The following is a 27593-nucleotide window of genomic DNA, read 5'->3' as shown; positions in this document are numbered from 1 at the left end:
ACTTTTTTTCTCTACTGGCTTTTCCTACACCACCTAAATCTGCTCAAACTTTTTGTCTTAGAGAACAAAAAACACACAGAACAAAGAAACAAGCTCTCCCATCTCTCTGCCTCTTGACTGGTACGTGATAGCTCTGTGTCAGCCCTTCTGTCTCCGCCCTGGCCTGACAAGACATCATCCCATGCTCATTTTTGTCGTGATCATCTGACGACTCACCGTGGGCCTGGGGTTCCACAGGCTGCATCCACCGTGGCCCTTCCATGGCTCTCTGATCCCTCTGCCCCATCTGCTGGGGGTTGTTAGGACCTGGCCAGGATCCCTCTGGTCTTCCCATGGCTCCTCCAGCCATTTGTTCAGACGACAGCCAGGCTGAAAGCCTAAGAGAAAAGAGGAACATTCAGTCCCTCTTGTTCATACCGCAGGGTAGAGCCCAGGCATCCACTATCCTCTTCTTAGAGACATTGACATGTGCCATTTTCTGTACAGGGGAGCGGCCGTTCCATTGCACGCTTTGTGAGAAAGCCTTCAACCAGAAGAGCGCACTGCAGGTGCACATGAAGAAGCACACGGGGGAGCGGCCCTACAAGTGTGCCTACTGCGTCATGGGCTTCACACAGAAGAGCAACATGAAGCTGCACATGAAGCGGGCGCACAGCTATGCTGGTGAGAACACTGCACCTGGGAGTGCGTACACTTCGGTGGCCTGCGAGGCACCCTGTGTTTCGCATACATTGTTTCCTTCAGTTCACACGGTGATTGTGCATTGCACATGGTACAGCCTCAGTTGTGTGGACTGGAAACCTGTGCTTTATTTTATTTTATTTGTTTATTTCCATAGGTTATTGGGGGAACAGGTAGTGTTTGGTTACATGAGTAAGCTCTTTAGTGATGATTTGTGAGATTTTGGTGCACCCATCACCCAAGCAGTATACATGGCACCCTATTTATAGGTCTTTCATCCCTCAATCCCTTCCCATCCTTTCCCCATGAGTCCCCAAAGTCCATTGTGTCACTTTCATGCCTTTGTATCCTCATAGCTTATCTCCCACTTACGAGTGAGAACATATGATGTTTGGTTTTCCATTCCTGTGTTACTTCGCTTAGAATAATGGCCTCCAGTCTCATCCAGGTCATTGCAAATGCCATTAATTAATTCCTTTTTTTTTGGCTGAGTAGTATTCCATTGTGTATATATACCACAGTTTCTTTATCCACTTGTTGATTTATGGGCATTTGGGTTGGTTCCCCATTTTTGCAGTTGCGAATTGTGCTGCTATAAACATGCGTGTGCAGGTGTCTTTTTCATACAATGACTTATTTTCCTGTGGGTAGATACCCAGTAGTGGGATTGCTGGGTCAAATGGTAGTTCTATTTTTAGTTCTTTAAGGAATCTCTACACTTTTTCACAGTGACTGTGCTAGTTTACATTCCCACCAGCAGTGTAGAAGTGTTCCCTGTTCACCACATCCATGTTAGCATGTACTTTTTGTTTTTTGATTATGGCCATTCTTGCAGGAGTAAGGTGGTATCACATTGTGGTTTTGATATGCATTTGTCTGATCATTAGTGATGTTGAGTGTATTTTCATATGTTTGCTGGCCATTTGTATATCTTCTTTTGAGAATTGTCTATTCATATCCTTAGCCCACTTTCTGATGGGATTGTTTGTTTTTTTCTTACTGATTAGTTTGAATTTGTTGTAGATTCTGGATATTAGTCCTTTGTCAGATGTATAGATTGTGAAGATTTTCTCCCACTCTGTGGGTTGTCTGTTTACTCTGCTGACTGTTCCTTTTGCCATGCAAAAGCTCTTTAGTATAATGAAGTCCCAGCTATTTATCCTTGTTTTTATTGCATTCACTTTTGTGTTCTTGGTCCTTGCCTAAGCCAATGTCTAGAAGGGTTTTTCCAATGTTGTCTTCTAGAATTTTTATAGTTTCAGGTCTTAGACTGTTTTTTTATCCATCGTGAGTTGATTTTTGTATAAGGTGAGAGATGAGAGTCCACTTTCATTCTCCTACATGTGGCTCGCCAATTATCCCAGCACCGTTTGTTGAAAAGGGTGTCCTTTCCCCATTTTATGTTTTTGTTTGCCTTGTTGAGGATCCCTTGGCTGTAAGTATTTGGGTTTATTTCTGGGTTCTCTATTCAGTTCCATTGGTCTGTGTGCCTATTTTTATACCAGTACCATGCTATTTTGGTGACTATGACCTTATAGTATAGTTTGAAATCAGGTAATGTGATGCCTCCAGATTTGTTCTTTTTGCTTAGTCTTACTTTGGCTATGTGAGCTCTTTTAAAATTCCATATCAATTTTAGAATTGTTTTTTCTAATTCTGTGAAGAATGATGTTGGTATTTTGATGGGAATTGTGTTGAATTTGTAGATTGCTTTTGGCAGTATGGCCATTTTCACAATATTGATTTACCCAACCATGAGCATGGGATGTGTTTCCATTTGTTTGTGTCATCTGTGATTTCTTTCAGCAGTGTTTTGTAGTTTTCCTTGTGGAGGTCTTTTACGTTCTTGGTTAGGTGTATTCCTAAGGGTTTTTTTTGGTTTGTTTGTTTTTGTTTTGTTTTGTTTTTTCTAGCTATTGTAAAAGGGGTTGAGTTCTTGATTTCTCAGCTTAGTTGCTGTTGGTGTATAGAAGAGCTACGATTTCTGTACATTAATTTTTTATCTGGAAACTTTGCTGAATTCTTTTATCAGTTCTAGGAGCTTTCTGGAAGAGTCTTTTGGGTTTTCTAGGTAAACAATCACATCATCAGCAAACAGTGATAGTTTGACTTCCTCTTTACTGATTTGGATGCGCTTGATTTCCTTCTCTTTTCTGATTGCTCTGGCTAGGACTTCCACTGCTATGTTGAAGAGGAGTGGTGAGAGTGTGCATCCTTGTCTTGTTTCAGTTCTCAGAGGGAATGCTTTTAACTTTTCATCATTCAGTATTACGTTGGCTGTGGGCTTGTCATAGATGGCTTTTATTATTGAGGTATGTCCCTTGTATGCTGGTTTTCCTGGGAGTTTTAATCATAAAGTGATGCTGGATTTTGTCTCATGCTTTTTCTGCATGTGTAGAAATGATCATCTGATTTTTGTTTTTAATTCTGTTTATGTGGTGTATCACATTTATCGACTTGTGTATATTTAACCATTCCTGCATCCCTGGTATGAAACCCACTTGATCATATGGTGGAGAATCTTTTTGATATGTGTTGGATTTGGTTAGCTAGTATTTTGTTAAGGATTTTAGCATCTGTGTTCATCAGGGATAATGGTCTGTAGTTTTCTTTTTTGGTTATGTCCTTTCTTGGTTTCGGTATTTGGGTGATACTGGCTCCAGAGAATGATTTAGGGAGGGTTCTCTTTTCCTCTGTCTTGTGGAATTGGTACCAATTCTCCTTTGAATGCCTGGTAGTATTCTGCTGTGAATTCATTTGGTCATGGACTTTTTTTTGTTGGTAATTTTTAAATTACCATTTCAATCTTGCTGCTTGTTAGTGGTCTGATCAGGGTATCTGGTTCTTCCTGATTTAAGCTAGGAGGGTTGTATCTTTCCAGGAATGTGTCCATCTCTTCTAGGTTTTCTAGTTTATGTGTGTAAAGGTGTTCATAGTAGCCTTGAGTGATGATCTTTTTTTTTTTTTGAGACGGAGTCTCGCTCTGTCACCCAGGCTGGAGTGCAGTGGCGTGATCTCAGCTCACTGCAAGCTCCGCCTCCCGGGTTCACGCCATTCTCCTGCCTCAGCCTTCTGAGCAGCTGGGACTACAGGCGCCTGCCACTGCACCCGGTTAATTTTTTTGTATTTTTAGTAGAGATGGGGTTTCACCGTGTTAGTCAGGATGGTGTCCATCTCCTGACCTCTTGATCCGCCCACCTTGGCCTCTCAAAGTGCTGGGATTACAGGCGTGAGCCACCGCGCCTGGCCTGAGTGATCTTTTATATTCTGTGGTGTCAGTTGTGATATCTCCCGTTTTGCTTCTTACTGAGCTTATTTGGATTTCCTCTCTTCTTAATCTTGCTAATGGTCTATCAGTTTTATTTATCTTTTCATGGAACCAGCTTTTTGTTTCATTTTATCTTTTGTTTGTTTCAATTTCATTTAGTTCTGCTCTGGTCTTTCTTTTCTTCTGCTGGGTTTGGTTTTGGTTTATTCTTATTTCTCTAGTTCCTTGAGGTGTGACCGTAGATTGTCTGTGTGTGCTCTTTCAGGCTTGATGTAGACATTTAGGGCGATGAACTTTCCTCCTAGCACTGCCTTTGCTGTATCCCAGAGGTTATGATAGGTTGTGTCACTATTGTCGTTCAGTTCGAATAATTTTTTAATTTCTATCTTGATTTCATTTTTCACCCAGTGATCATTCAGGAGCAGGTTATTGAATTTTCGTATATTTACATGATTTCGAAGGTTCCTTTTGGAATTTATTTCCAGTTTTATTCCACCGTGGTCTAAGAGAGTGCTTGATACAATTTCCATTTTCTTAAATTTATTGAGGCTCATTTTGTGGCTTATCATATGGTCTGTCTTGGAGAAAGTTCCATGTGCTGTTGAATACAATGTGTATTCTGCAATTGTTGGATGGAATGTTTTATATATATCTGTTAAGTCAGTTTGTTCCAGGGTATAGTTTAAATCCATTGTTTCTTTTTTGACTTTCTGTCTTGATGAACTGTCTAGTGCTCTCAGTGGAATATTGAAGTATCCCACTATTTTTGTGTTGCTGTCTATCTCATTTCTTAGATCTATTAGTAATTGTTTTATAAATTTGGGAGTTCCAGTGTTAGGGACATGTATGTTTAGGATTGTGGTATTTTCCTGTTGGACAAGGCCTTTTATCATTATATAATGTCCCTCTGCTTTTTTAGCTGCTATTGCTGATGACATTGTGGCTAAGCACTGATCTTTTTGCAATGAATTTCCCAGGTGTTGTTTGTGCTTCTTGTGTTTGGATGTCTAGGTCTAGCAAGGCCGGGGAAGTTTTCCTTGATTATTCCCCCAAATATGTTTTCCAGACTTTTAAATTTCTCTTCTTCCTCAGGAATGCCGCTTGTTCTTAGGTTTGGTCATTTAACATAACCCCCAGACTTCTTGGAGGCTTTGCTCATATTTTCTTCTTCTTTTTCCTTTGTCTTTGCTGGATTAGGTTAATTCGAAGACCTTGTCTTTGAGCTCTGAATTTCTTTCTTCTACTTGTTCTGTTCTATTGCTGAGACTTTTCAGAGCATTTTGCATTTCTACGTCTATTGTTTCCTGAAGTTTTCCTTGTTTTTTAATTTATGCTATCAATTTCATTGAATATTTCTCCCTTCACCTCTTGTATCGTTTTTTTATTTCCTTACCTTTGGCTACACCTTTCTCTAGTGCCTTCCTGATTAGCTTAATAACTAACTTCCTGAATTGTTTTTCAGGTAAATTGGGGATTTCTTCTTGGTTTGGATCCATTGCTGGTGAGCTAGTGTGATTTTTGGGGGGTGTCAAAGAGCCTTGTTTTGTCATATTACCAGAGTTGGTTTTCTGGTTCCTTTTCATTTGAGTAGGCTCTGTCAGAGGGAAGGTCTAGGGCTGAAGGCTGCTGTTCAGATTCTTTGGTCCTACAGAGTGTTCTCTTGATGTAGTACTGTCTACCTTTTCCTGTGGCTGTAGCTCCCTGAGAACAGAGCTGTAGTGATTGTTACCTTTCTTCTTGGTCTAGCCGCCCAGCAAGTCCACCCGGCTCCAGGCTGGTACTGGGGGTTGTCTGCACAGAGTCCTGTGATGTGAACCATCTGTGGTCTCTCAGCTGTGGATACTGGCGCCTGTTCTGGTGGAGGTGGCAGGGGGGTGAGATGGACTCTGTGACGGTTCTTAGCTTTGGTGGTTTAATGCTCTATTTTTGCGCTGGTTGGCCTCCTGCCGGGAGGTGGTGCTTTCCAGAGCGCATCAGCTATGGTAGTATAGGGAGGAACAGGCAGTGGGCGGGGCCCTAGACCTCCCAAGAATATCTGCCCTTTGTCTTCCACTACCAGAGTGGGTAGAGAAGGACCACGGGGTGGGGGCTGGGCTATGCGTGTCTGAGCTCAGACTCTCCTTGGGCGGGTCTTGCTGTGGCGAAGTATTTGAGGTGTCTCCTGGGTCCTGCAGGAGCAATCCACTTCCTTCAGAGAGTCTGTGGGTTCTCTCAGGTTTCCTGATTTATTCCCCTAGTTGTTCTGGGGCAAAAATTCACAGTGCGAGCCTCCACATGCTGCTCTGTCCCTGAGTATAGTCCTGCCTCCCATCCACCATGATCTCTGGAAGCCTGTGCTTTTGTTACTTTAATACTTAGTGTATGCAGTTGTTGAAGCTGGCTATGGACTGCCCCTTTCTCACACACACACACACACACACACACACACACACACAAATTTGATTAGATCAAATTTATGATACATTTTGGCAAGGACGCAGAAATTTATTGGAGTAAAATGGCAGCCCAGAACCTGAGCAAGCACAGCATTTCTGAGCAGCTGGTTTCTCTCTGGACAGAGCTTTCTGTAGGGGCTGTCAGCACCTGGGCAGTCAGAGGCCCAGAATAGCATCTCTGTCTGTCTTCACAGCGTGTCTGGAAGCCCCTTTTCCTGCAGCATGCAGTTCAGGTGCTATCTCGGTGCTCAGGGGCACAGAGCAAACAGAATCTGCACCAGCTGCTCCTGTCTGCATCCTGTTGACCTGGTACAGACAACATGTGGGCTTTGGTTTCTCTCTTGATTTACTAACGTTCATGCCCTTCAGGGTATGGATATTGGGGTGTGATCCTACTGCCTGTCTGTCTCTTGTTCATCTTTGCTTCCTACACAGAATCTAGCAGTACCATCCATCTCTGAGGAAGGAATGACAACAAATGACCTAGACTAGGTTTCAGAGGGTGGCAGTAGCCGTGCAAGGAGCTAGAAATGTTAAAGTCTGAGTAGACCCCTTGGGGTGCTCCATGCATTTTGCGGGTGTGATTTGGTTGTTGGAGGTGGTGCTCCGTGAGATCTGTGGTTTGGTTGTTGGAGGTGATGTGATTCGTGAGATTTGTGATTTGGTTGTTGGAGGTGATATGATTCGTGAGATTTGTGATTTGGTTGTTGGAGGTGATGTGATTCGTGAGATCTGTGGTTTGGTTGTTGGAGGTGATGTGATTCGTGAGATTTGTGATTTGGTTGTTGGAGGTGGTGTGATTTATGAGATTTGTGATTTGGTTGTTGGAGGTGATGTGATTCATGAGATTTGTGATTTGGTTGTTGGAGGTGGTGTGATTCGTGAGATCTGTGGTTTGGTTGTTGGAGGTGGTATGATTCATGAGATGTGTTATTTGGTTGTTGAAGGTGATGTGATCTGTGAGATTTGTGGTTTGGTTATTGGAGGTGGTGTGATCTGTGAGATTTGTGATTTGGTTGTTGGAGGTGGTGTGCTCCATGAGATCTGTGGTTTGGTTGTTGGAGGTGATGTGATTCATGAGATGTGTTATTTGGTTGTTGAAGGTGGTGTGATCTGTGAGATTTGTGGTTTGGTTGTTGGAGGTGGTGTGATCTGTGAGATTTGTGATTTGTTGGTGGTGGTGTGCTCTGTGAGATTTGTGATTTGGTGTTGGAGGTGTTGTGCTCCGAGTTATGTGATTTGGTGTTGGAAGTGGTGTGATCTGTGAGATTTGTGATTTGTTGGAGGTGCTGTGATCTGTGAGGTTTGTGATTTGGTTGGAAGTGGTGGTGTGCTCTGTGAGATTTGTTATTTGTTGTTGGAGGTGGTGGTGTGCTCTGTGAGATTTGTTATTTGTTGTTGGAGGTGGTGTGCTCTGTGAGATTTGTGATTTGGTGTTGGAGGTGGTGTGATCTGTGAGATTGGTGATTTGGTGTTGGAGGTGGTGTGATCTGTGAGATTTGTGATTTGGTGTTGGAGGTGATGTGCTCTGAGTCATGTGATTTGGTGTTGGAGGTGGTGTGCTCTGAGTTATGTGATTTGGTGTTGGAGGTGGTGTGATCTGTGAGATTTGTGGTTTGGTGTTGGAGGTGGTGTGCTCTGAGTTATATGATTTGGTGTTGGAGGTGGTGTGCTCTGTGAGATTTGTTATTTGGTATTGGAGGTGGTGTGATCTGTGAGATTTGTTATTTGGTGTTGGAGGTGGTGTGCTCTGAGTTATGTGATTTGGTGTTGGAGGTGGTGTGATCTGTGAGATTTGTGATTTGGTGTTGGAGGTGGTGTGATCTGTGAGATTTGTTATTTGGTGTTGGAGGTGGTGTGATCTGTGAGATTTGTGATTTGGTGTTGGAGCTGGTGTGCTCTGAGTCATGTGATTTGGTGTTGGAGGTGGTGTGCTCTGAGTTATGTGATTTGGTGTTGGAGGTGGTGTGATCTGTGAGATTTGTGATTTGTTGGAGGTGCTGTGATCTGTGAGGTTTGTGATTTGGTTGGAAGTGGTGGTGTGCTCTGTGAGATTTGTTATTTGTTGTTGGAGGTGGTGGTGTGCTCTGTGAGATTTGTTATTTGTTGTTGGAGGTGGTGTGCTCTGTGAGATTTGTTATTTGTTGTTGGAGGTGGTGTGATCTGTGAGATTTGTGATTTGGTGTTGGAGGTGGTGTGATCTGTGAGATTTGTGATTTGGTGTTGGAGCTGGTGTGCTCTGGGTCATGTGATTTGGTGTTGGAGGTGGTGTGCTCTGAGTTATGTGATTTGGTGTTGGAGGTGGTGTGATCTGTGAGATTTGTGGTTTGGTGTTGGAGGTGGTGTGCTCTGAGTTATATGATTTGGTGTTGGAGGTGGTGTGATCTGTGAGATTTGTGATTTGGTGTTGGAGGTGGTGTGCTCTGAGTTATATGATTTGGTGTTGGAGGTGGTGTGATCTGTGAGATTTGTGATTTGGTGTTGGAGGTGGTGTGCTCTGAGTTATATGATTTGGTGTTGGAGGTGGTGGTGTGCTCCGTGAGGCTTGCAGGTGTTCTTTGGTTGTCTGAGGTGTCCTTTGTGAGGGGAGCTCAACGGCTTGCAGTGTTCAGTGGTTGACATTTAGATGTGTAGGGAACCCAAGGGCAGAACACTATATTGTGGGGAATTTTTGACGAAGGAAAAAGGGATAATTTTTCTCTTTAACACTGTAGTGCTTCCTGCTTTCCTTTTTGTTACAAAATCATGTGTGTTGGTTATTAATTGCTCATTCCTGATGCTATGTTAACGTAGCTGTCATGGGAGTGCACTCGTCGGGAATGCACTCATCACGAGTGCTCTGTGTGCGTTCAGACTCACTAACAGTAACTACTGCCGACAGAGTTGTTTAACCTGCAGCTCAGATTATTCTTTTTTCATTGGAATGAATAGCAAATTACTTTAGAAATTCCTTGTCTCTTTTTACCAGGAAGTCTTTATGTAAATGGCTATCATTTTGTGCTCTGGAAAGTCTGAGGCTGCTTGTGTTTTCTTTGCATGACAGGAGCTCTGCAGGAGTCCGCAGGTCACCCAGAGCAGGACGGGGAGGAGCTGAGCCGGACCCTCCACCTGGAGGAGGTGGTGCAGGAGGCCGCGGGCGAGTGGCAGACCCTCACCCATGTCTTCTGACGTGAGTCGGAAGTACACCTTTAAGAATGTTTCTGAAGTTACATTTTGTGAATAGCAAAGCACTTGAAATCTCTGTTTTAAAACTTCAAGTGTTAAAAATGTTACCACAATAGTTTTTTAGCTATAAAATTATCTAAAGAATCATTGTCTTTCAGAGACTCATAGGAAAAAAACTGGGAAAAGTGTCACCGCGTTGTTCTCTTCTGTCTACAAATCACTGAACTCAGGTACTACGGCAGGCAGTTTCCTCCTTGGTCTCCTCCGTGGCTAGTGCGTCTAGTTCACAAAGCAATTAACTGGGTCTTACTATCATTGTGGTGTGATTTCTTTGTATTAGCAAAGACGAAAAAGCTAACATGGAAAAAGTACGTCAGATTTCCCTTCATGCTTCCGGTTATAAGAAGCATAGCTTGAAAGCAAGTTTAAGATTGGGGCATGAAGTTCAGAAAAAAAATGTTACAACACACAGGGAAGTTTTTTCCACTCTTTTCTCTGTGATTTTGAAAATTAGTCAAAATGGACTCTTTTTAGTCTACCATAAGTTAATATAACTGATACCTTGAGAGATGGCTGGACCAATTCTCTCTCCATGACAAATGTTTAATCATTAGTTACAAGAATGCAGTGTCTGGGGGGCGTCAACACGGGGACTCAAGTAAACCTGACCCACCAATAAGGATTCAGCTGTCCACACGGGCTGGTGACACACTTACCGCTTCAATCTGTGTTCAGGTCCAGGGTTAGATAATTGCAGAAGCACAAGCCATACATCGCAGGTAGGAAACCACAGAACGGTCTGCAAGGAGCAAGCAACCGTGGCCCTGTCTACCCCAGCAAATAAGAAGTATATCTGTAGCTTGAGGCCAAGAATCCGTAAAAACCCCATAACTTTCTCTTCGTGCATAAACAGATGTATTTTTGATTTCAGGGAATTATTTAGTATCGTCAATGGTGCCACATTAAACGTGTCCCAAACCAAATCCCACCCGTGCCGGGCAGAGTGCGTGCACGCCATTCCTACAGCATTCCAAAGATGGAAGGTTCTTTACTTCATGTTAATTTTTCCTTTGAAATTATTTATATGTTCTATATATAAATACATATGTACATAGACAGATATATGGGCCTCTGTGTGGCTGAACAGTATATTTTGTAAATACAAGTACTAGTCCTAATTGCAGAAAGAGCGTCTGAGTTTCACCTCCCCACAAGCACTTCAGATCAGTATTGTATTCATTTTATTAATAAATGGATATCTTTTTCATTGTAATATAAAGCTGGGTTTTATTTTTTTTCCTGAAAAATAATTGCCTTTATTTTCTCTCATTGCCTCCTTGGTTTCAGAAGAGAGTAGTTTTATTATAAATATTGTATGGACTTTGTATATTAAGAGAGGAGCTCATTTCAGATTCCTAAAGAAATAGACATTTTACTGTTATTTTGAAAGGGCATCTTTTGATTTTGTTGTTGTTGTTCACTTTCGGCTATGTATATAAGTAATATTGATGGTGATATGAAAACTTTTGTTATGTGAAAATATTTAAGTCAGAAAATTGTTAAATAATATTACTTCTTTTCCAAACTGCTTTGTGTATTGTATATTTTTTTAAGAAAAAGAAAAGCCTTATTTGACTTATTCTTGTGATACTGGACTTCTTACCAAGCCCGAGGTTTCCTTCCTTGAATGTCAGCGTGTAAACCTGACGCATATTTAGAATAATTGTAATTGTGCTAGAGTTTTAAAGGTTCTGCTTTTAATGCACTTTTTATTTTATAATTTTGTATTGAAATATTTTAGAAATGTTGATTAATTTTGGTGAACGAATATCCCCAAAGTTGAAATTATTGGAATTTTAAACTTTTGTTCTTGCTCGGTTATTTATTTTGATTTTAGCATTAAATGTCATCTCAGGACATCTCTAAAAGGGGTTGTTTAATTCCTAATTGTATAGAAAGCTAGTTTGGTGAACTGTATTGGTCAATTGACTGTTTAAGGCCTTAACAGGTGAATCTAGAGCCTACTTTTATTTTGGTTAAAGAAAAAGAAAATATCAGTAATTCAATTTTGTGTCTTTTCTCCATTTATTAGCAGTCAAACACAAGACATTTTATGTATTATTTTGATTTACTTCCTAATTATAAAAAGCTGCTTTTTTGCAGAACATTCCTTGAAAATATAAGGTTTTGAAAAGACATCATTTTACTTGAATCTTTGTGGGGTACAGGTTGATCTTTATATTTTACTTGTTGTTTTAAAAATTCTAGAAAAGAGATTTCTAGCCTCATGTATAACCAGGGTTTTGAGGATAAAGACTGTATTTTTAGAACTATCTCATCATAGCATATCTGCTTTGGAATAATTATAAATAAAAGATGAAGTTAGGAAATGTGATTAATTTTTTTTTGTTTGAAAATAAGATTAAATAGTTTGGCATGTAAATTAATTTCAAGTTCAGATTTTTAAGAGAAAACTTTAGTGGTATTTTCCTTTACCTCTGTGAAGTTCAGAGGCGTCTACCCCTGCAGTGTCCACTGGAAAGCCTTCAGACTTTAAAAATCAGGGCATGGCTCCGCGACAGCGAGTCGTGGGCGTCAGCACAGTGCCCCGTGCATGTGCCAGAACTGTTCCTGTTCCCTTCATCTGCTGCTGTTTTCAACAGCACCCAGTCACTGAGGAGCCTTTTGAAAGTTCCTAAGTGTTTTGATCCCACTTGTGTGCTCAAGTAACCATGGAGCACTGGAGCTGAAAGAATGAACTGCCCGTGCAAAGATACCAAGCGTGAAGCTGGGGTGCAGGTACGAGGAAGCAGGAGGCATGTAGCATGTGTGGAGTCCCACCTGCTAGATAATGCCCGAGCAGCTGCGTTTCCATAGAATGGCAATAGATGAAAATGAGGAAATGTTTTCAAACATGCAGATTCAAATGCTACCCCACCCCATCAAGCTCTGCTTTTGCCCCTTTTAAAAACTTGAGGCGCTTAGAAAGTATCTAAATAGAAGAAATCCTACGACCCGACATCTGCCAGCTTGCAGCCAGGCCAGTGGGAGGCTCATCAAACGCTGCTCTCCTCTCCCTGACAATGTTCTGCTGGTGGGACATGAAACCTCTGTGCTTGTCTGGCACTTAACTAGGGGATGTTTCCTTCGTGCATATTTTCTACTCCCCCATTGTAATGTTTTAAGGAAACTTGAATTTTGAAATTATAGCTAGTGTTCTGTGTCTTCCTTTGAACTCTTATATCACATTTATTACAAGAGACGCATGTGTTAGCACAGGTACAAGATTTTTAAAAGAAGTGGATTTCTGTTCTTGCTGTGGGTTTTCCTCATTTTAGAAGAATATTTTAACTCGTTAAGATACACTTTTTAACATGAAATGACCACACAGATTTATGTTTGGAAATATTCAAGATAAAATAGTTTGGCATGTAAATCAATTTCAAGATTTATGTACATAAGATTTTTTCAGGAAATAGATAAGATATATAGAACTCCTTTTAGTATATATTAAGGCTATCTCATTCCCACTTGTTACATTTTTTTCTGAAACTTATTTCAAGATTAATACCGTGCCCTTCCCTCACTAAAAAAAGTTAATCCAAGGGTTGATCATTGCGAATTTATCCCTTTTCCAAGACCTACTGCATAGGAAGTAAGTGAGGCAGAGATGAGATTATGCAACGGATACTTCTGACGGACGAGTTCTCTTTGTGTCACCTAATCTGTGTTCACGTAACTTAGGCACTTTGGATTTTTTAGAATATAATTTCAAAAGGCCTGTACCCACAACCCAATTTAATGTCGTATCTCTACCTGGGGCCTCTACGTCTTTCCCGTATGCTAATGAAAGACCATATGCCAAAGGCCACTGAGCTGCCATCTTCACTGTGGAGAAAGTGGGAACCACGGAGCTCTCCATGGGTCGGACGCCCACACATTCCTAGCAGAGGCATGTTCTCTGTCGTGGTGTGGCTCACCAGCGGCACGTCCTGTTTGGCGGCTGGCCCTCTCCGAACGGATCCCCTCCTCAGACTCACCCTCCCTTCACAGAGGCATCGTGGCAGTTCTTTCTGTGGATGGCTAACAACTCAGGCACTAAAAACTGAAGATCGGCATGAATGGCAGGAGCAATAGGCAGTCAGAAGAGATTTTTCTATTTAATCTTTTACGCGTAACACTTTTTACAGCATGAAGACTTTTGTATTCAATCAAGATTTGTATCATAATTGACAAATTCTAAAGTGACATAGGGATTCGTTCTTGATTCACCACTAAAGAAAATTTTAAAGTTAATTTTTTTATTTACAGAAGAATTCTCTTTTTATCTTCACAATTGTTTCATGGTCTATTTATACATTGGATGATATTTATTTAATCCAGTTTTGTATTAGAAATGGATAGTGATGCCAGAAGCCACTGTGCTGGCTTTAAAAATAATAAAAATAGCTTTTGTATTATTTTGAAACTCCTGTATATTTACTTCTTTGAGTTTTGCATGAGTTATCACTGTTGAAAGGTGGACACTTCCTCTAGGTCCCGTTTGCCATGGCTTAACACAATAGAGCAATGCTGAATTGGCAACATATTCAAGCCCAGGGCATTTAAATCCTGGAGGATGTCCCAGGTTCTTGCTCTCTGCTTTCTCTCTTGTTTGAAAGGTATTAAAGAGTGACTTGAAATGCAGTGCACATCCATCATAATATCAGTGTCTGTTTATGAGAGATACCAGATTCTGGACTTCCCAGAAGCACCCATGGAGTTATTGTGTATCATCGGGCTCTTTGTAAAGATATATTCATCTAGTTTACTGTGCCTTACATTTCCAGACTGTTAGAGCAGTTTGTAATTGAGAGTCATCATCCTGTTGAAACAACACATTACACTATATGTTTTCCTGGATCACCTTATTCCTGGCACTGAGTAGGGACTCCAGATATTTTTGGACTGAAAAAATCAAAGTGATGTTGACTTCCTGAATGTGGCTGAGATGGGATGGTAAGAAATAGCTTTACTGTTCCTTTTGCTTGCTTGTGTGTTTGTAGGAGGCATATTGCTCTGACAGTTTTTGAAATAGAGTGGGTGAGGGAAGAGCTTTTTGTTGTTGTTTTTTAACAAAACTATGAAATTATAAAAAGTGTATTCCCACTCTGATGGATTGTCTCAACTATTGGCAGTGCTTTTCCAGGTGAATTTTACCCGGAGGCTGGACTCCCTGTGATAGCGAATAGAATGCTGTCCCTTCAGCACAGGCAGAGGCTTGTACCTGCAAGTGTGCTGTGCGCTCCCCGCGCCACGAGGCAGGCGTGCGTGCAGGCGTCCACTGGCCCACTTTGCGTCGCGCTTCAGGGCTGGGACCTCGGATGTTCAGACAAATGCTGACCTTCTTGCTACTACCGTTACTGTGAGTAAAATCCCCTTTGTCACCCGGGAGCCCACGTCTTCTGCCAGCAGCCAGGAGGCTGGCAGGCTGTCCTGAAAGGAAAGTGGGGAGAACCTGGGATGACTCTGTGGCCAGCCCTAGCTCAGCTTAGGATACGCATGGAAGTTGTTAAAATAAATGTTACTGATTATGCCATACCACCCACAGTGCTGCCCCCATCATTGAGGACCTTCTCTTGTGACCTGGCACCTTTAAACCATTCAATCCCTTAAGGCCCTACAGAAAAAATGACAGATGACAGTGCACACCCACGGAGACGCCTCACACGCCCCTTCTACCAATGAACGGATGCTTCCCCAGTGTTATTATCCTGGGCCAATGAAGAGAGTTTTACGTTACTATTTTAGAAATTAGAACGAAGAGGTCATTGGTTACCTTGGTAACCAAGCTCTATAAGAAAGAAATTCTGTATTTAACATGAGATGGCTCACTTAATGTTATCTCAGCCAATTTTTTAGTAGTTCTGGGTAGAGATGGACAACAGCTGGCCATCTGCCTTGAGATGCTCCTTTTATTTTTGAGGCAGGGTCTCACTTTGTCACCCAGGCGGGAGTGCAGATCATGGCTCACTGCAGCCCCGACCTCCTGACTTCAGTGATCCTCCCACCTCAGCCTGCCGAGTAGCTGGGACTACCGGTGCACACCCCACACCCGCCAATTTTCATTATTTTGTTAGAAACAGGGTCTTGCTGTGTTAGCCAGGCTGGTCTCAATGTCGTGGCTTCAAGTGATCTCCCCGCCTTGGCCTCCTGAGCAGCTGAAAGTATGCGTGGGAGCCACTGCCCCTGGCTCAAGATACTCTTCACCATGTACATTTTCTAGTTACCTTTCAATCATGTTTCTCAACTTTAGTAATGCTAAATCTTTCTCAACTTTAGTAACGCTAAGTCTTTCTCTAGTAATGCTAAGTCTTTGTCCTTTCTTTTCTGTTTTTATTTTTTTTCTTTTTGAGACAGAGTCTTGCTCTGTTGCCCAGGCTGGAGTGCAATGGCGTCATCTCAGCTCACTGCAAACTCCGCTTCCCGGGTTCAAGTGATTCTCCTGCCTCAGCCTCCTGAACAGCTGGGATTACAGGTACGCATCATTGTACCCGGCTAATTTTTATATTTTTAGTAGAGACGGGGTTTCACCATGTTGGCCAGGCTGATCTTGAACTTCTGACCTCAGGTAATCTGCCCATTTCAGCCTCCCAAAGTGCTGGGATTACAGGCGTGAGCCACTGTGCTCAGCCTTCTTTTTTTTTTATTTTTTTTTAGCAGTTTCAAGCTTACAGAAAAGCTGTAAGGCAAGAACTGAGAGCTCTCCATGTGCAGGCCTCCATAGACCCCACTCACGTGCCGCCCATATCTGAGTGACAGTGTCTTCCTAGCACACCACACTTGCCATAGTCTGGTATTGCTTATAGCTCTGACGTTTGCTTGCCACGGTACAGAGGAAACTGTCTCCCAGGAGACCTGAAAGCTGCCCAACCTGTGTGGCAGGGGCATGATCTTAAGGGCTTTTGCCGCAACCTGTGGTAAGGCAGGCAGGCAGGCAGGCCGCTGACCCCTGGTGAGCTAATAGCCTGGCCACCACATTGGAAGGTAGATTCCGACTCAGGGTCATCTCTGTCAGTTTTCACATGAACTTAAATCAGAAGCAGGAACTTGGCTGAGAGGTGGAGTGGCCCTGGCCGGTGCTGGAGGTAGTGGAAGGAGTCACTGTTTTATGGATGCCCTGGAGTCTTGACTTCAGGAGCTTGTAAGATTCTGGAGCTGGATGAACGAGCCATTTCCTGGTGGTGGGAAGTCGAGGTAAGGGGCTGTAGGAGGAGCAGCCCTGGCCTGCCTCATTGAGACGAGGTTGGAGTTTCCTAGAATGTGGATGAGAGTGCTGGTTGAAATTAGGCTGTTTCTAAAAAAACCAGACCACTCATTTTCCTTCTACGGCAGGTGCGGTCACAGGAAGTTGCTCCGGCGTCTTTTGCTGGAGTGAGCTGTAGGGTTAACACAGCTGTAGGCTGGTTAACACAGTCTCGCCTGTGCTGTTGGGTCGACTTTGCCTTCATATCACATCATTTAGGATTTCAGTGACTACTGTTTACAATAGAGGAATCACAATAGAGAAATAAGCCAACGTGCTTCACTTCATATTGTCTTTTTTTTGGGGAAAGAGGCAAGAGTACTGCAGAGTCTTGGATTTAATTATAACGTTGTGCCAAATGGTGGCTTAGAAAATATTTGTTGTTGCATGAGGGAAAATATATTTCTGTTATAGATGGAACTGTGTCCTCCCAAAATGTGTGTTTTGAAGCTCTCCCAATGCAACTGTGTTTGGAGACAGGGGCTTTAGGGAGGGAATTCAGGTTGGAGATAGGAGCTTTAAGGAGGGAATTCAGGTTAAATGAGGTCATAAGACCAGGGCTCTTATCCAGTAAGACTGGTGTCCTTAGATGAGAAAGAGACACCTGAGGCCACTCTCTCTGCCAGGTGAGGATGCAGCAAGAAGGCAGCCGTCTGCAAAGCAAAGGAGAGAGGCCTCACCAGAAACTGACACCTTGATCTTGGACTTGCAGCCTCTAGAACTGAGAAAGTAACTGTCTGTTGTTTAAGCCACCCAGTTTGTAGCATTCTCTTGTGGCTTCCTAAGCAGACGAACAAACAAACACCCAACATGAACTGATGGCTTCGCTCTCTTCTGTAAAAATTGCTATGAGAGAACTTTTCACTCACTGTTTTACAGTTTCTCTGTCAGTTTCTCTGTCCCTGGTTCTTTCTTCTCACATAGTCCCAATTCCAATTTATAGTTCACCACGGTGTCTCCTGGGCTAAACCAGCACCTGCTCTGCTCACTTCTTGACTGGCTCCTCATCATCAGCCCTCTGTAGAGATCTCATTTCCTTCATGCCAGGTACTTCACGCTCCAAGCTCAGAGACTGTTCTATCAATTTCATACACGTTCTCCACCCTTACAGTTGGGCAGGCCAGCACTGAATGGCAGGGTGTGGCTGTGCAGATGGAAGCGTGATCACTATGGCTTTCTATGTTCAGTTCCACAGACCCTCATGGCTCCTCTAGCCTCTACTGACCGTGGTCCTGGCAGCCTGTGCAGGCCATGGGGAAGGTCCTGACAGCCTGCGCGGGTGGTGGGGGAGGGTGTCTGCGTCCATGAGGCTGGGGCTCCAGCAGCTCCTCCTCTTGGCTCTCAGCCTAGTGAGTTAATTTCCAGTCACCTTCAGGAGAAAGTAGGCGGGCCGCTTCAGGGAAGTGTTCAGTGAGCTCACAAGCTCCCTGGCTCAGTTCCTATCTTGCTGTGTTTTATTTTAAAATACTCAACCAAGTATTGTACTGTCATGGTGAAAGCTAGCTTACGATGTACCCTTGGTTTGTCTTTTAATGCATTTTCCATGTATGTTACATTAAGATAGACTTGCCAATGAAAAGAATATAGTTTTTAAAATGTAATTATCTTTGCATGATTTTCCAAATTCCTCAGTTGGAAGGGGGCTGGGCAGAGAAGTGTACCGGTGGACGTGGGCTTTCTGTCTGCCGTGCCTGCCAGGCGAGCTCAGGCGGCCATGCCTCCAGCCTCGGCAGTTTTTCCTGCTATTGCAATGAATGCAGTCCTATTCCCAAGCTTCTCACACTTGCTCCTCATGATGGAGTCTGAGGCTGTCTGACCCCCGGGAAACAGGAGCATGTAATCCTACCCTCAATCAGCATGGAAGTTCCCCTCCGTAAATGTCACAAATGCAGAGCATTTCTCACAGCTGCTGCTGAGACATAGAAGGGAACTGGGGGTTCCATTAAAGGCAAAACAAAGGCTGGGTGCGGTGGCTCATGCCTGTAATCCTAGCACTTTGGGAGGCTGAGGTGGGCAGATCCACTTGAGGTCAGGATGTGACTAGCCTGGGCAACATGGCGAGATCCTGTCTCTACAAAAAATAGAAAAATCAGCTGGGCGTGGTAGTGCACACCTGTAGTCCCAGCCACATGGGAGGCTTTGGCAGGAGGATGGCTTGAGCCTGGGAGGTTGAGGCTGCAGTGAGCCAAGACTGCACCACTGTGCTCCAACCTGGGTGACAAAGTAAGATCCTGTCTCAAAAAAAAAAAAAAAAGAAAAAGAAAAAACGAAAGAGACTTTCATCTGTCTTTTTGAAGAAAAATTCTTGTAACCAAAGGCAACTATAAGTAAAACATCGCTTCACGCTCTTTCATGCTTTCAGAGAAAAAGGTGGCAAGGGGAAATCGTCCAAGACTCCCGGGTTCACATCTGCAGGGTGTGTACACTAGCAACACGGCAGAGCACAGGGAGACCTGGAAGCTTGTCTTCAGAGACACTAAGTATTTTTTTCCTGGTGAGAATCAGTGCCCTACAACTACCTCTGTTCCACTTTCTTCAGTAGCCATAGACCCTCTGATGAGGACACCCCCTCCAACAGGCACCGCCAGGCCGCCCTGCCTCGAGACCCAGAGGCACCGAGTCACATCAGCTCTGCAGCTCTGCAGACCTGGCTCTCGCTTGATGTGGGCCTGTGTGCTCCAGCCCAGAACACAAAAGAAGACACCCATGCAAATACCATTAAAAGTTTATTGTTTTATTTCAATTTCAGGAACAGTGTACACTTTCCGTTCAGCCATCGTCACAGCACGTGCTGTTTGGGTGCGGCCACGTATGGATGGCAGAGCCGACCTCAGCTCAGCGACGCAGAGTGCTTCTGCTGAAAAATGTGGGGGTTTGTGTCTGGAGTTTTGTTCTTTGTAACCCTCTCATCTTCGAGGCTATATATTAATAGACATGATATTAAGCCCACACGAAACATTCAGAATTAGAGTGGGATTAAGAAGACGCGTTTTGGCATCACGCTGACTACTCCTCATCTTCGTCCTCGGGGAGGGTGATGCCAGCGTGGGGCTCTTTGGAAGGCCTATCACGGGTGCGCTAAAATCAAAAGGTGGGTCAGTAGGTTAGGGAGGGAGGAGCAAAAGGAGATGTCAGCAGGTGTTAGGAAGGATGTGGTCAGAAGAGCTCTTCTCTGTCTCCACGGGGCCGTCCGCTCAGCCCGTGTGTCTCGGTGAGTAATTCGGGAGCAGGTGCACGCCTGTGCCTACTCGCTACGACGCGTCTTCTGGGAGGAGGTGGATGAGCCGGTTATCTTCTCAGGGAGGGTTAGTGCTGGCCACTGTGCACTGCCGCTGCCTGCACGCCCGGTCACAGCCAGTGTCTAAGGGTGACTGGCGCGGCTGCGAGGCTGTCCAGAGGACTCCTACCCTTCTGCTCTGAGTGCGTAAGTCTTCCTGGACTCTCCGGCTGTGGGCTCTGGTTTGGAAACGAGGTTGTTCGTAGAGGCTGCTCTGGGGCCACCATGCAGGGCAACAGTGACGTCCAGAGGCCGCCTGCTTGACATCTCCATCACCAAATCTCCAGGAAGACCCTGTTGCCTGTGTGAGACCATTGCCCAGCCCACATTTGCCTCCTTTTCCTCCCTCTGCCACACGCGAATTCAGCTAATTGGGGTGTGTGGGCAGCCACGACCTGGGGGCATGCCCCGCTCTCTGTGCTGCCCCACGTTGGACTCTTAACAGCTGCCCAGCCCGCATGTCACATACCAAAAGCTCCCACATGCAGTAAGCCACTCCTTGACTGTCTAATCCTGTTAGGAAAAATGAAGTCTACTTTAGGAGGTGAGAGAAGGACAGAAAAAAAAAAACAAAGGAAGCTTGGATGTCAACAGTCCTCTCTGCCACCCACGTCCTCTGTCTCTGCAGCTGTGTGCCTCCATTGCAGTGCCCAGCAAAAGCGCAAGGGTGTCACCGTCACGGCGAAAAGAAAGTCCAAGGGTGGAGGGGTGAACGTGGAGGGACGTCTGTGCACCTGGCCCCCTGAAGACCCACGAGCGTCTGGGGGCACACTGTGGGGTAAGGAATGTGACCTTCACACAGAAAGTGACAGTTTGAACTGTTTTCTGTTTTCATTTGCTTCATTTAACTGTTGGCCAGAAATTGCCGGTAGGCTGCCGTGTGCCTGACCCTAGGACGTGCACAACTCCACAGGCATTAGGGGAGAGGTCATCTGCTCTAACTAGGTAATGGGGGCAAATGGGATTAAAGTTTTAAGGCAGTTATATTAAGAAGCTGAGGACAGGATTCCGGAACCAGGTGGGTTTTCAGCGTCTAGCCATGGGTGATCCAGAGCGACTATCTCTTCCTCCCTGAAAAGCAAGAAAGAGGAGTTAGGACGAGCGTGCCGCGGAGTCCTCCCACACCAGCATCCCTCTGCTGTGGTCCCAGGTGGGTGCTGAGCCCCTGGGTGTCTCTCTCATCTGCTAACAGAAATGGCACCAGGGAGTTAGTCTTTTCCTTCCTTTTCTTGCGACCTCCCTCAGCAAATGCTAATTTCATTTTCAGTTCTGTGGGAAAGATTCTCTGGAATGTGATTCCCAGGCCCCAGGGAGTGGTGCCTGGTGTAACCACCCTTCGGCGTCACAGCGCTGCTCTTGCGTGGGTGAAAGTGTGACCGCTCATTGCTTTGCTTTGAAGGAGCACTTGGTCTCTTCAGCCAGAGATTCCAGAGCGGCTGGGGGGAACTGCCAACCACAACAGGAGCAAGTTCTTTTTCGGAGGGACCCTAGCACACCCCTTGCTGCACACACCAGAAAAGAGCAAAGCCACATGTCCGTCCCTGGGGACGTCCCTCCTGTGTGCCATCTCATCTGCCACACCAGACAACTCCAATGCACAGGGAGCTTTGTCTGCAAACTTTGAAGGGGTCTTAAAGTCATGCATTTACATGTTTGGGGGACAAATAATTTCGACGCTTAAGAAGGAGTTGGCAGCTCATCGAAATGGTACACAGGTGTGCCGTGGCCCACGGTGTGGAGGTAGCCAGGCGTGGGCATCCCTCTAGAAGGAGGCGCGCGTTGGTCACACACAACGTCATTTAGATTGACAAAGCAGAACGGCACTTTTTCTGCATTGAAATTTTTATTCAAATTTTAGTCTCTCTCCTTGGGTTTCCCCTTTTATGAAATGATCAATTTTGGTGAAGAGTCCCCAGAAAGCAAGACAGAAAAGAAATATGCTCTTCACCGTGGCTGATCAGCAATGAACTAACACTGTCCTCATCTAATTCTGTGTCTTCCACACTGCCCAGTAAATGCATAACCAGAGTGCGGACGCCAAGAATCCTTACAAATAACGCAACTAACAGACCAAGGTGACAGTTCTGATTTCTTGGGGGGTTTTCCAAGTACATACTTAGCATTATAAACAAGCCTCTATGTTGTGGTTAAACAACTCACTTAAGGGATTTTTGTTTTCACAAGTGAAAACGTTTATGAAATTCTAGCCTGCGAAACTGCCTTAGGAACCATCTAGTGAGATTTCCCTCCCAAGACAGGGCTTTCTCACATATGGCGGAGGCCTCCTGCTGGCCTGGGGGCTGACAGGTGCAGGGCCCTGCCCTTTGAGGGCCAGCCTCTCCCTCAGGAGCATGGGTTTTTTCCTGTTTGATTCTGGCTTAACTGGAACATCCCTGGCATTGGAGCTGCCCTCTGGAGTAGCCCAGAAGTCAGCACGCACCTCACCTTTTGCTGCATTTCCAAGAGATCAGCCTTTGGACTTCCTGGAAAGTGGTAGAACCATTGTCCTATGAAACAAGGTGCTTCTGTGCTGAAATGGAGGAAGTTCCCTACAGCCTCTGGCAAGGTGACTCACTGAGATACCCTCTTAACTTTCGACATTGAAAATGGTGGGCATGTTGGTTTCACTTTTTATCATTAAACCTACAATTTGTTGAGCACTGACCATGCAGGAAACCCATTTTTCCCCATTTTCTCTTTTGTCTCACGGCACCCCCTGGAGTAGGTGTTCCTATCATCCTCTCTTTACAGCCCAGGAGCCAAAGCTCAGCCAGCCCGAGCGAGCCAGGATTAGAGCCTGCGTGGATGCAGCAGTCACGCTTCTCTCTATTATGTGTCTTGCAACTTGGAGTCGCATGATCTAAGCATCTGATCCGCCCTGGGCTCAGGTCAGGATAAGACTGAACTCACAAGGTGAGGGTTAGACTGACCTCCTCTCTCAGGACAGGAAAAGAACAGAACCTACTGCAAAAGGCAGATACTGTTGCCTCCACTTTGACGCCTCACAACTCCACAGCAACACTACAGGTGGGAAAACATTCACATGTATGTTCTTGGAAGTTAATGCACATGGAAACAGGAGGCTCCTATGATGTTCCCACGTGGTTTCCGAGTGATGGGGTGACCTGCATAGTTTTTTCTACCCAGTTCCTACCGATAATGCTAGACTTCCAGATTTGAGTCTTTTCCTCTCACTACTGATTTCCAACAGCACCAGAAAGAACAGAAAGATGGCAAAATGACATTAAATGCTATGAAGTTCCTGTCCTCTCCACCTGCCTGCCTCTAAACCCCTCATTTCTGGAGGAGCTGTGATTTATTAATCTATTGGAACTGCTCCAAGTCAACTCATTCAGCCATACGGCCATAGTAGGCCAGTTATGAACTTCTTATGCAGTAAAATTTAATTACAGCCATATGATTTGCAATTTGCTTTGATACATCGATGCTTCCCTTGAACTCTACGGAAATTAAATAATTTTTAAAAGCTGCTTACAAAAAAATTCAGGGAAAATACCGAACTTATGTAAGAAAACACATGCGTGTAGTACATTGGTTATATGTGCACACAGTAAACATGCAGATCTAAATGCAGCTTTCTGTTCCTCAGGGTGGTCTTGGTAAGCTCTGGCCTTGCAAGCATTTCGAGTGACTGGTTGTAAGCCTTGCATATATTGCAAGGAAATATTTGCTAAATGGGGCCCCTCACTCATCTGGGCCATCCCATCAACTCTGAGCCAGCACTCAACTCTCTCGGTGTGTCTAACAGTCCTTAAGCTGGCAGTGGAGGAATTAGTTATCCAGATGGGATGAATCCGTGTTTCCCAGGTGAGCACAGTGTCTGCAAAATCATCACAACTGGCAACACCTAGTTCACCCTTGGACATTCTGACTCAGTGAGCCTGTGGCAGAGCCCAGACAGGGGTCTGGGCGTGCATCCCAGGCGATTCAGAGGCAGGTGCGGTACTGGCCAGGTGGGGCGGGGCCGTCCTGACTGCAGTGCTGGGTTCAGACACTGCTCCCCGGGGAGCCTCATCTTCGCCCTCTTGTGGCCACACCCCAGAACTGCGGCAGTGTACAGCATGATGGCCCTGAGACTTGAATATTTGGAGAATTTATTTTCTTACTCAGAATTTACGTTGAGGAGTGGATCCTGCTTACCACTTTATCTGACATAAAGCAAGTAAGCACCTCAGTTACTCACCGCTCACTTCATATATTAAAAGCTTTTCCTAAGACTGGCTATCCTTAAGATCTTGGGCTGTGCCATGAATCGCCTGTTGTCCACAGAACCTCCCAGAATTGAGGCTCATGGCAGAGGTTCTGCACTCACCGAGGACGCAGGGGGATCATGTCTATGCCCATGTGGATCCCAGCTGCTGGGCAGAGCACACTGCACATCCAGACTCAATAAATACATGGAGTCAAAGGTGAGGTCACTGACTCAATGAGTATGTTACACACCAAGAAAGACCCTCCTCTCTGCACCCCGGGGAGGCCCCCCAGAGGCCTGGTCTCCTCCAAGACGAAAATGCAAACGCAGGTGCCTCGGGGGGACTCCCAGGCCGTCTGGCTTCGCGGTTCTCTCCCGGCCCTGCCTGGAGCTTCATTGCCTCCCCGTTTGCTTCACGAGAGCAGCTGTCTAAGAATTCCGGTTTTCTGGGTGACGTTTAACAATAATAAAGGTGACTGCTTATCTAAGGAATCTGAGCCCCGCACCTGCCAGCGCATTTTGTGTCTGTCACTACCTTCTACTTTCACAGCGAGTTTGTGAGCTGAGTGGGTGGGTTACCTCCATTTTACAGATGAGAAAACCGAGGCTCAGAGACACGGCTCACAAACAACGGGCCTGGCATTCGTCCTGGGTCTGGTTCCAGGTCCTCATGAGCCAACGAGCCACTCCCCACTCCCTGAGGTCTCCTGGGCATCCCCTCCCGTGGCTCCAGGGACCTCCCCCAACACCCACGTCTGCTTGGTTCCTGCTTACTCTCTGAGGGCTCCAACCCCTGGGCATGGGCAAGTTGGATTCCAGCTGGGCCCTGCCCCGGAGTCAAGGTCAGCTGCCTGCTCCAGGGCCCCTGAACCAGCCCAGGCGCAGCCCTTCCTCAGGTGCCTCCGGCCCCACATGCATCTCGGAGGAAACCCGCACGTAAATGCGAGTGGGCAATGCCACCTGAGCCCCTGCACGCCCGCTGGGCCAGAGCACACCCGGGGTATAGTGCGGCTGAGTCAGAGGCGGCAGCCACCCTTGTGCTCAGCTCAGTTGGGGAGTCTGGGACCCTTTAGTCCCCGCTCAGTGGAGCTGAGTAGGGGGTACCTTACCAGCTTAAAAATTCTGGAAAGCGTGCCCTGGGCATCGACTCCCTTGAATCCCTTGTGAGCCGATTTATAGTCGGACGCTCTGCCTCCGTAGCCAAATCCTGGTTTCTGCCCTTCGGCCCCCTGCAAGAAAAGACCACAGAGCTCAGCCTCCACCCGCAGTGCTGGGCAGTATGCTTGAGCCACTGGGAGCTGCCACCAGGGCCCCGGGGAAGGGCCCAGGCCCTGGACTGGACTGGTGAGTGGTTCAGGAGCCACGGGCCAGCACCGCGCTGAGGGGGTGGGGGCGGGAGAGGCTGCTCCCCCAGGTCTACCAGGGTGTTGGCCGCAGAGAGAAGAGCGCTCTGGTTTGGGCGGAGGCTCTCTCATGAGATAATGCGGCCCAAACACACATATTTTAAGGATCTAAATCATTTAGGGAACAGTTACTTACCTTCACGCTGTGGGGTGTTCAAGAGAAGATTAGCAAACATCAAGCAAATCAAGGTAAGGAGGCTCCTGCCTACACGTGTTTGGAGGACTTGGACCCTGGGGGGCTGTGAGGTGTGTAGGTGCCAGTCCCTGGAGGCCCTGGCCCGCGCCCTTTCCTGGGGGCTCCTTTTGCTGATTGATTTGCACAGATTGGATTCTGGTCACACAGGCCCTGTGGTTCTAGGATCTGTCTGGCAAATCGAGAGTCCTTGGCCTTAGTGAAATGTCGAGCCTCGTATCTTTCATAAGGTTTTGAGACAAAATCCTGAGCTCTCTCCCAGGCGTGAGCAGGAATCAGCCTCCTTGGCCATAGCTCGGACTGGGAGCAAGGCCCCTGCCAGGAGCCCGGGGCTGCTGAACTGGACAGAGGGAGGAGGCAGGCCTGGCTGGCACGGGGGGCAGCCGCGTCCTGGCAGCAGCGGGACAGTGTCTCCTCCCATTCCCCTAGCACCTTTCTAGCTCCTCCAGCTGTGTGGCCTTGGGCAAGGGCAGGAACCTCTCTGAGCTTCAGTTTCCTCATCTACACAATGGGGTTGTGTGAGAACACAAGCCATTCCTCATCTACACAATGGGGTTGTGCGAGAACATGCTCCTCAGTGGAGGCTGCCAACTCTGGGCTTTGGTGCCAGCTGTCGTTACGGAAGTGGGAACTCCACTGCAAACACGGGGAGGAACGGAAGGAGCTCGCTGTGGAGTCTGGACGCGGTGGACATTAACACCCGGGGGTGAAGTGTCCTCCCACGGTGGGTGCACTGTCTGTGGGAAGGCCGACTGTGCTGTTAGCTTTTCAGGGTGGCATCTTGGTTGGTCTCATGAATCTCTACTCAACGGACAGGGTCCAGACTGCACTTTACGTTTTGCCAACAAGAAATGGGAGACTCTCCTGGTGCCCTTTCCTGAAGACTTGTGGAGACCAAACCAAACTGTCCCCCCTCCATCAGCCTGCAGCCTTTTTTCCATTTCATTAAAGTGTTTTAGGACAGGGAGGACCTTGAGCAACCTAGCCCATCTCTTATTTAGAGGTGAGGAAGATGACGCCAGAGGGCTCCAGGCTTCCAGAGCACCTGGCTGCACCCACAGCCTCTGCTGGGCGCTTCCCACCCTACATGCTACTTGTACAGTTTTCTTTTCCTTCAACCTGTGCTTGGGAGCCAGTATGGCCGCTCAGAGCCAGGCAGCTGCTTTTGTGTGAACAGTTGATTCAGGGGCTATCCAGTGAGGTGAGGGACAGGGGATGTGTGGCAAGAAGGTCTAAGCACCGTGCCCGAGGGGACAGCCAGCCTCGCCCTTGCATCCCAGAGGTTTCCAGGTTTGCGCTCACTCCCTGATGGCAGAGGGTGCGGGAGGCCAGGCTGTCAGCTCTACATGGCAGAGAGCCGCTTCCCCTGCCAGCGCTACGTCATTCTGTCCTAGTCTATTGCTTGTCTCCAAAAATAAAGAGTTTTCGAGAACTAAATCCGGGGACTGACTTTCAGATTAATAATCTGCTTGGCCTTTCCTCCTTTCAAATCCTCAGTCATGTTTACCTTTGGGCAACCTAGAATGTACCGGGAAACACACAACACAGTTTAGAAAGAGAAAGTGGGGCTCTCCGGAACTCCAGACAAGGAGAGAGTCCTGCGGCTCTGGGAAACAGACAAGCAGACAACATGCAGAGAAGGGTTTTGCTTTGGAAAAAAGAGAAATTCAACA

The 27593-nt window shown here is 45.9% G+C and overlaps 2 protein-coding genes across 9 annotated transcripts in view; one reads left to right on the top strand and one right to left on the bottom strand.

Moving 5' to 3' along the window:
- Positions 1 to 20615, top strand: part of LOC105489298 (zinc finger protein 236) — a 158498-nt gene extending 137883 nt beyond the window's left edge. For 4 of the 5 annotated variants that reach the window (XM_071085881.1, XM_011754025.3, XM_011754026.3 and 1 more), the window contains 2 exons: positions 487 to 663; positions 9428 to 20615. In XM_071085881.1, the coding sequence (XP_070941982.1) occupies positions 487 to 663; positions 9428 to 9552 (302 nt within the window). In that variant the 3' untranslated portion in view covers positions 9553 to 20615. The remainder of the gene's footprint in view (positions 1 to 486; positions 664 to 9427) is intronic. The other variant, XM_071085879.1, reaches the window with a different exon arrangement.
- The window catches only part of MBP (myelin basic protein), a 152188-nt gene continuing 144142 nt past the window's right edge, over positions 19548 to 27593 (bottom strand). For all 4 annotated transcript variants that reach the window (XM_011754021.3, XM_011754020.3, XM_011754023.3 and 1 more), the window contains 2 exons: positions 25434 to 25553; positions 19548 to 21182 (listed from right to left, as the gene is read on the bottom strand). In XM_011754021.3, coding sequence (XP_011752323.2) covers positions 21138 to 21182; positions 25434 to 25553 — 165 coding nt within the window. In that variant the 3' untranslated portion in view covers positions 19548 to 21137. The remainder of the gene's footprint in view (positions 21183 to 25433; positions 25554 to 27593) is intronic.

This window comes from Macaca nemestrina, chromosome 19 (genome assembly GCF_043159975.1).
Source record: "Macaca nemestrina isolate mMacNem1 chromosome 19, mMacNem.hap1, whole genome shotgun sequence".
NCBI lineage: Eukaryota > Metazoa > Chordata > Mammalia > Primates > Cercopithecidae > Macaca > Macaca nemestrina.
This window is presented reverse-complemented; position numbering and strand designations above follow the sequence as displayed.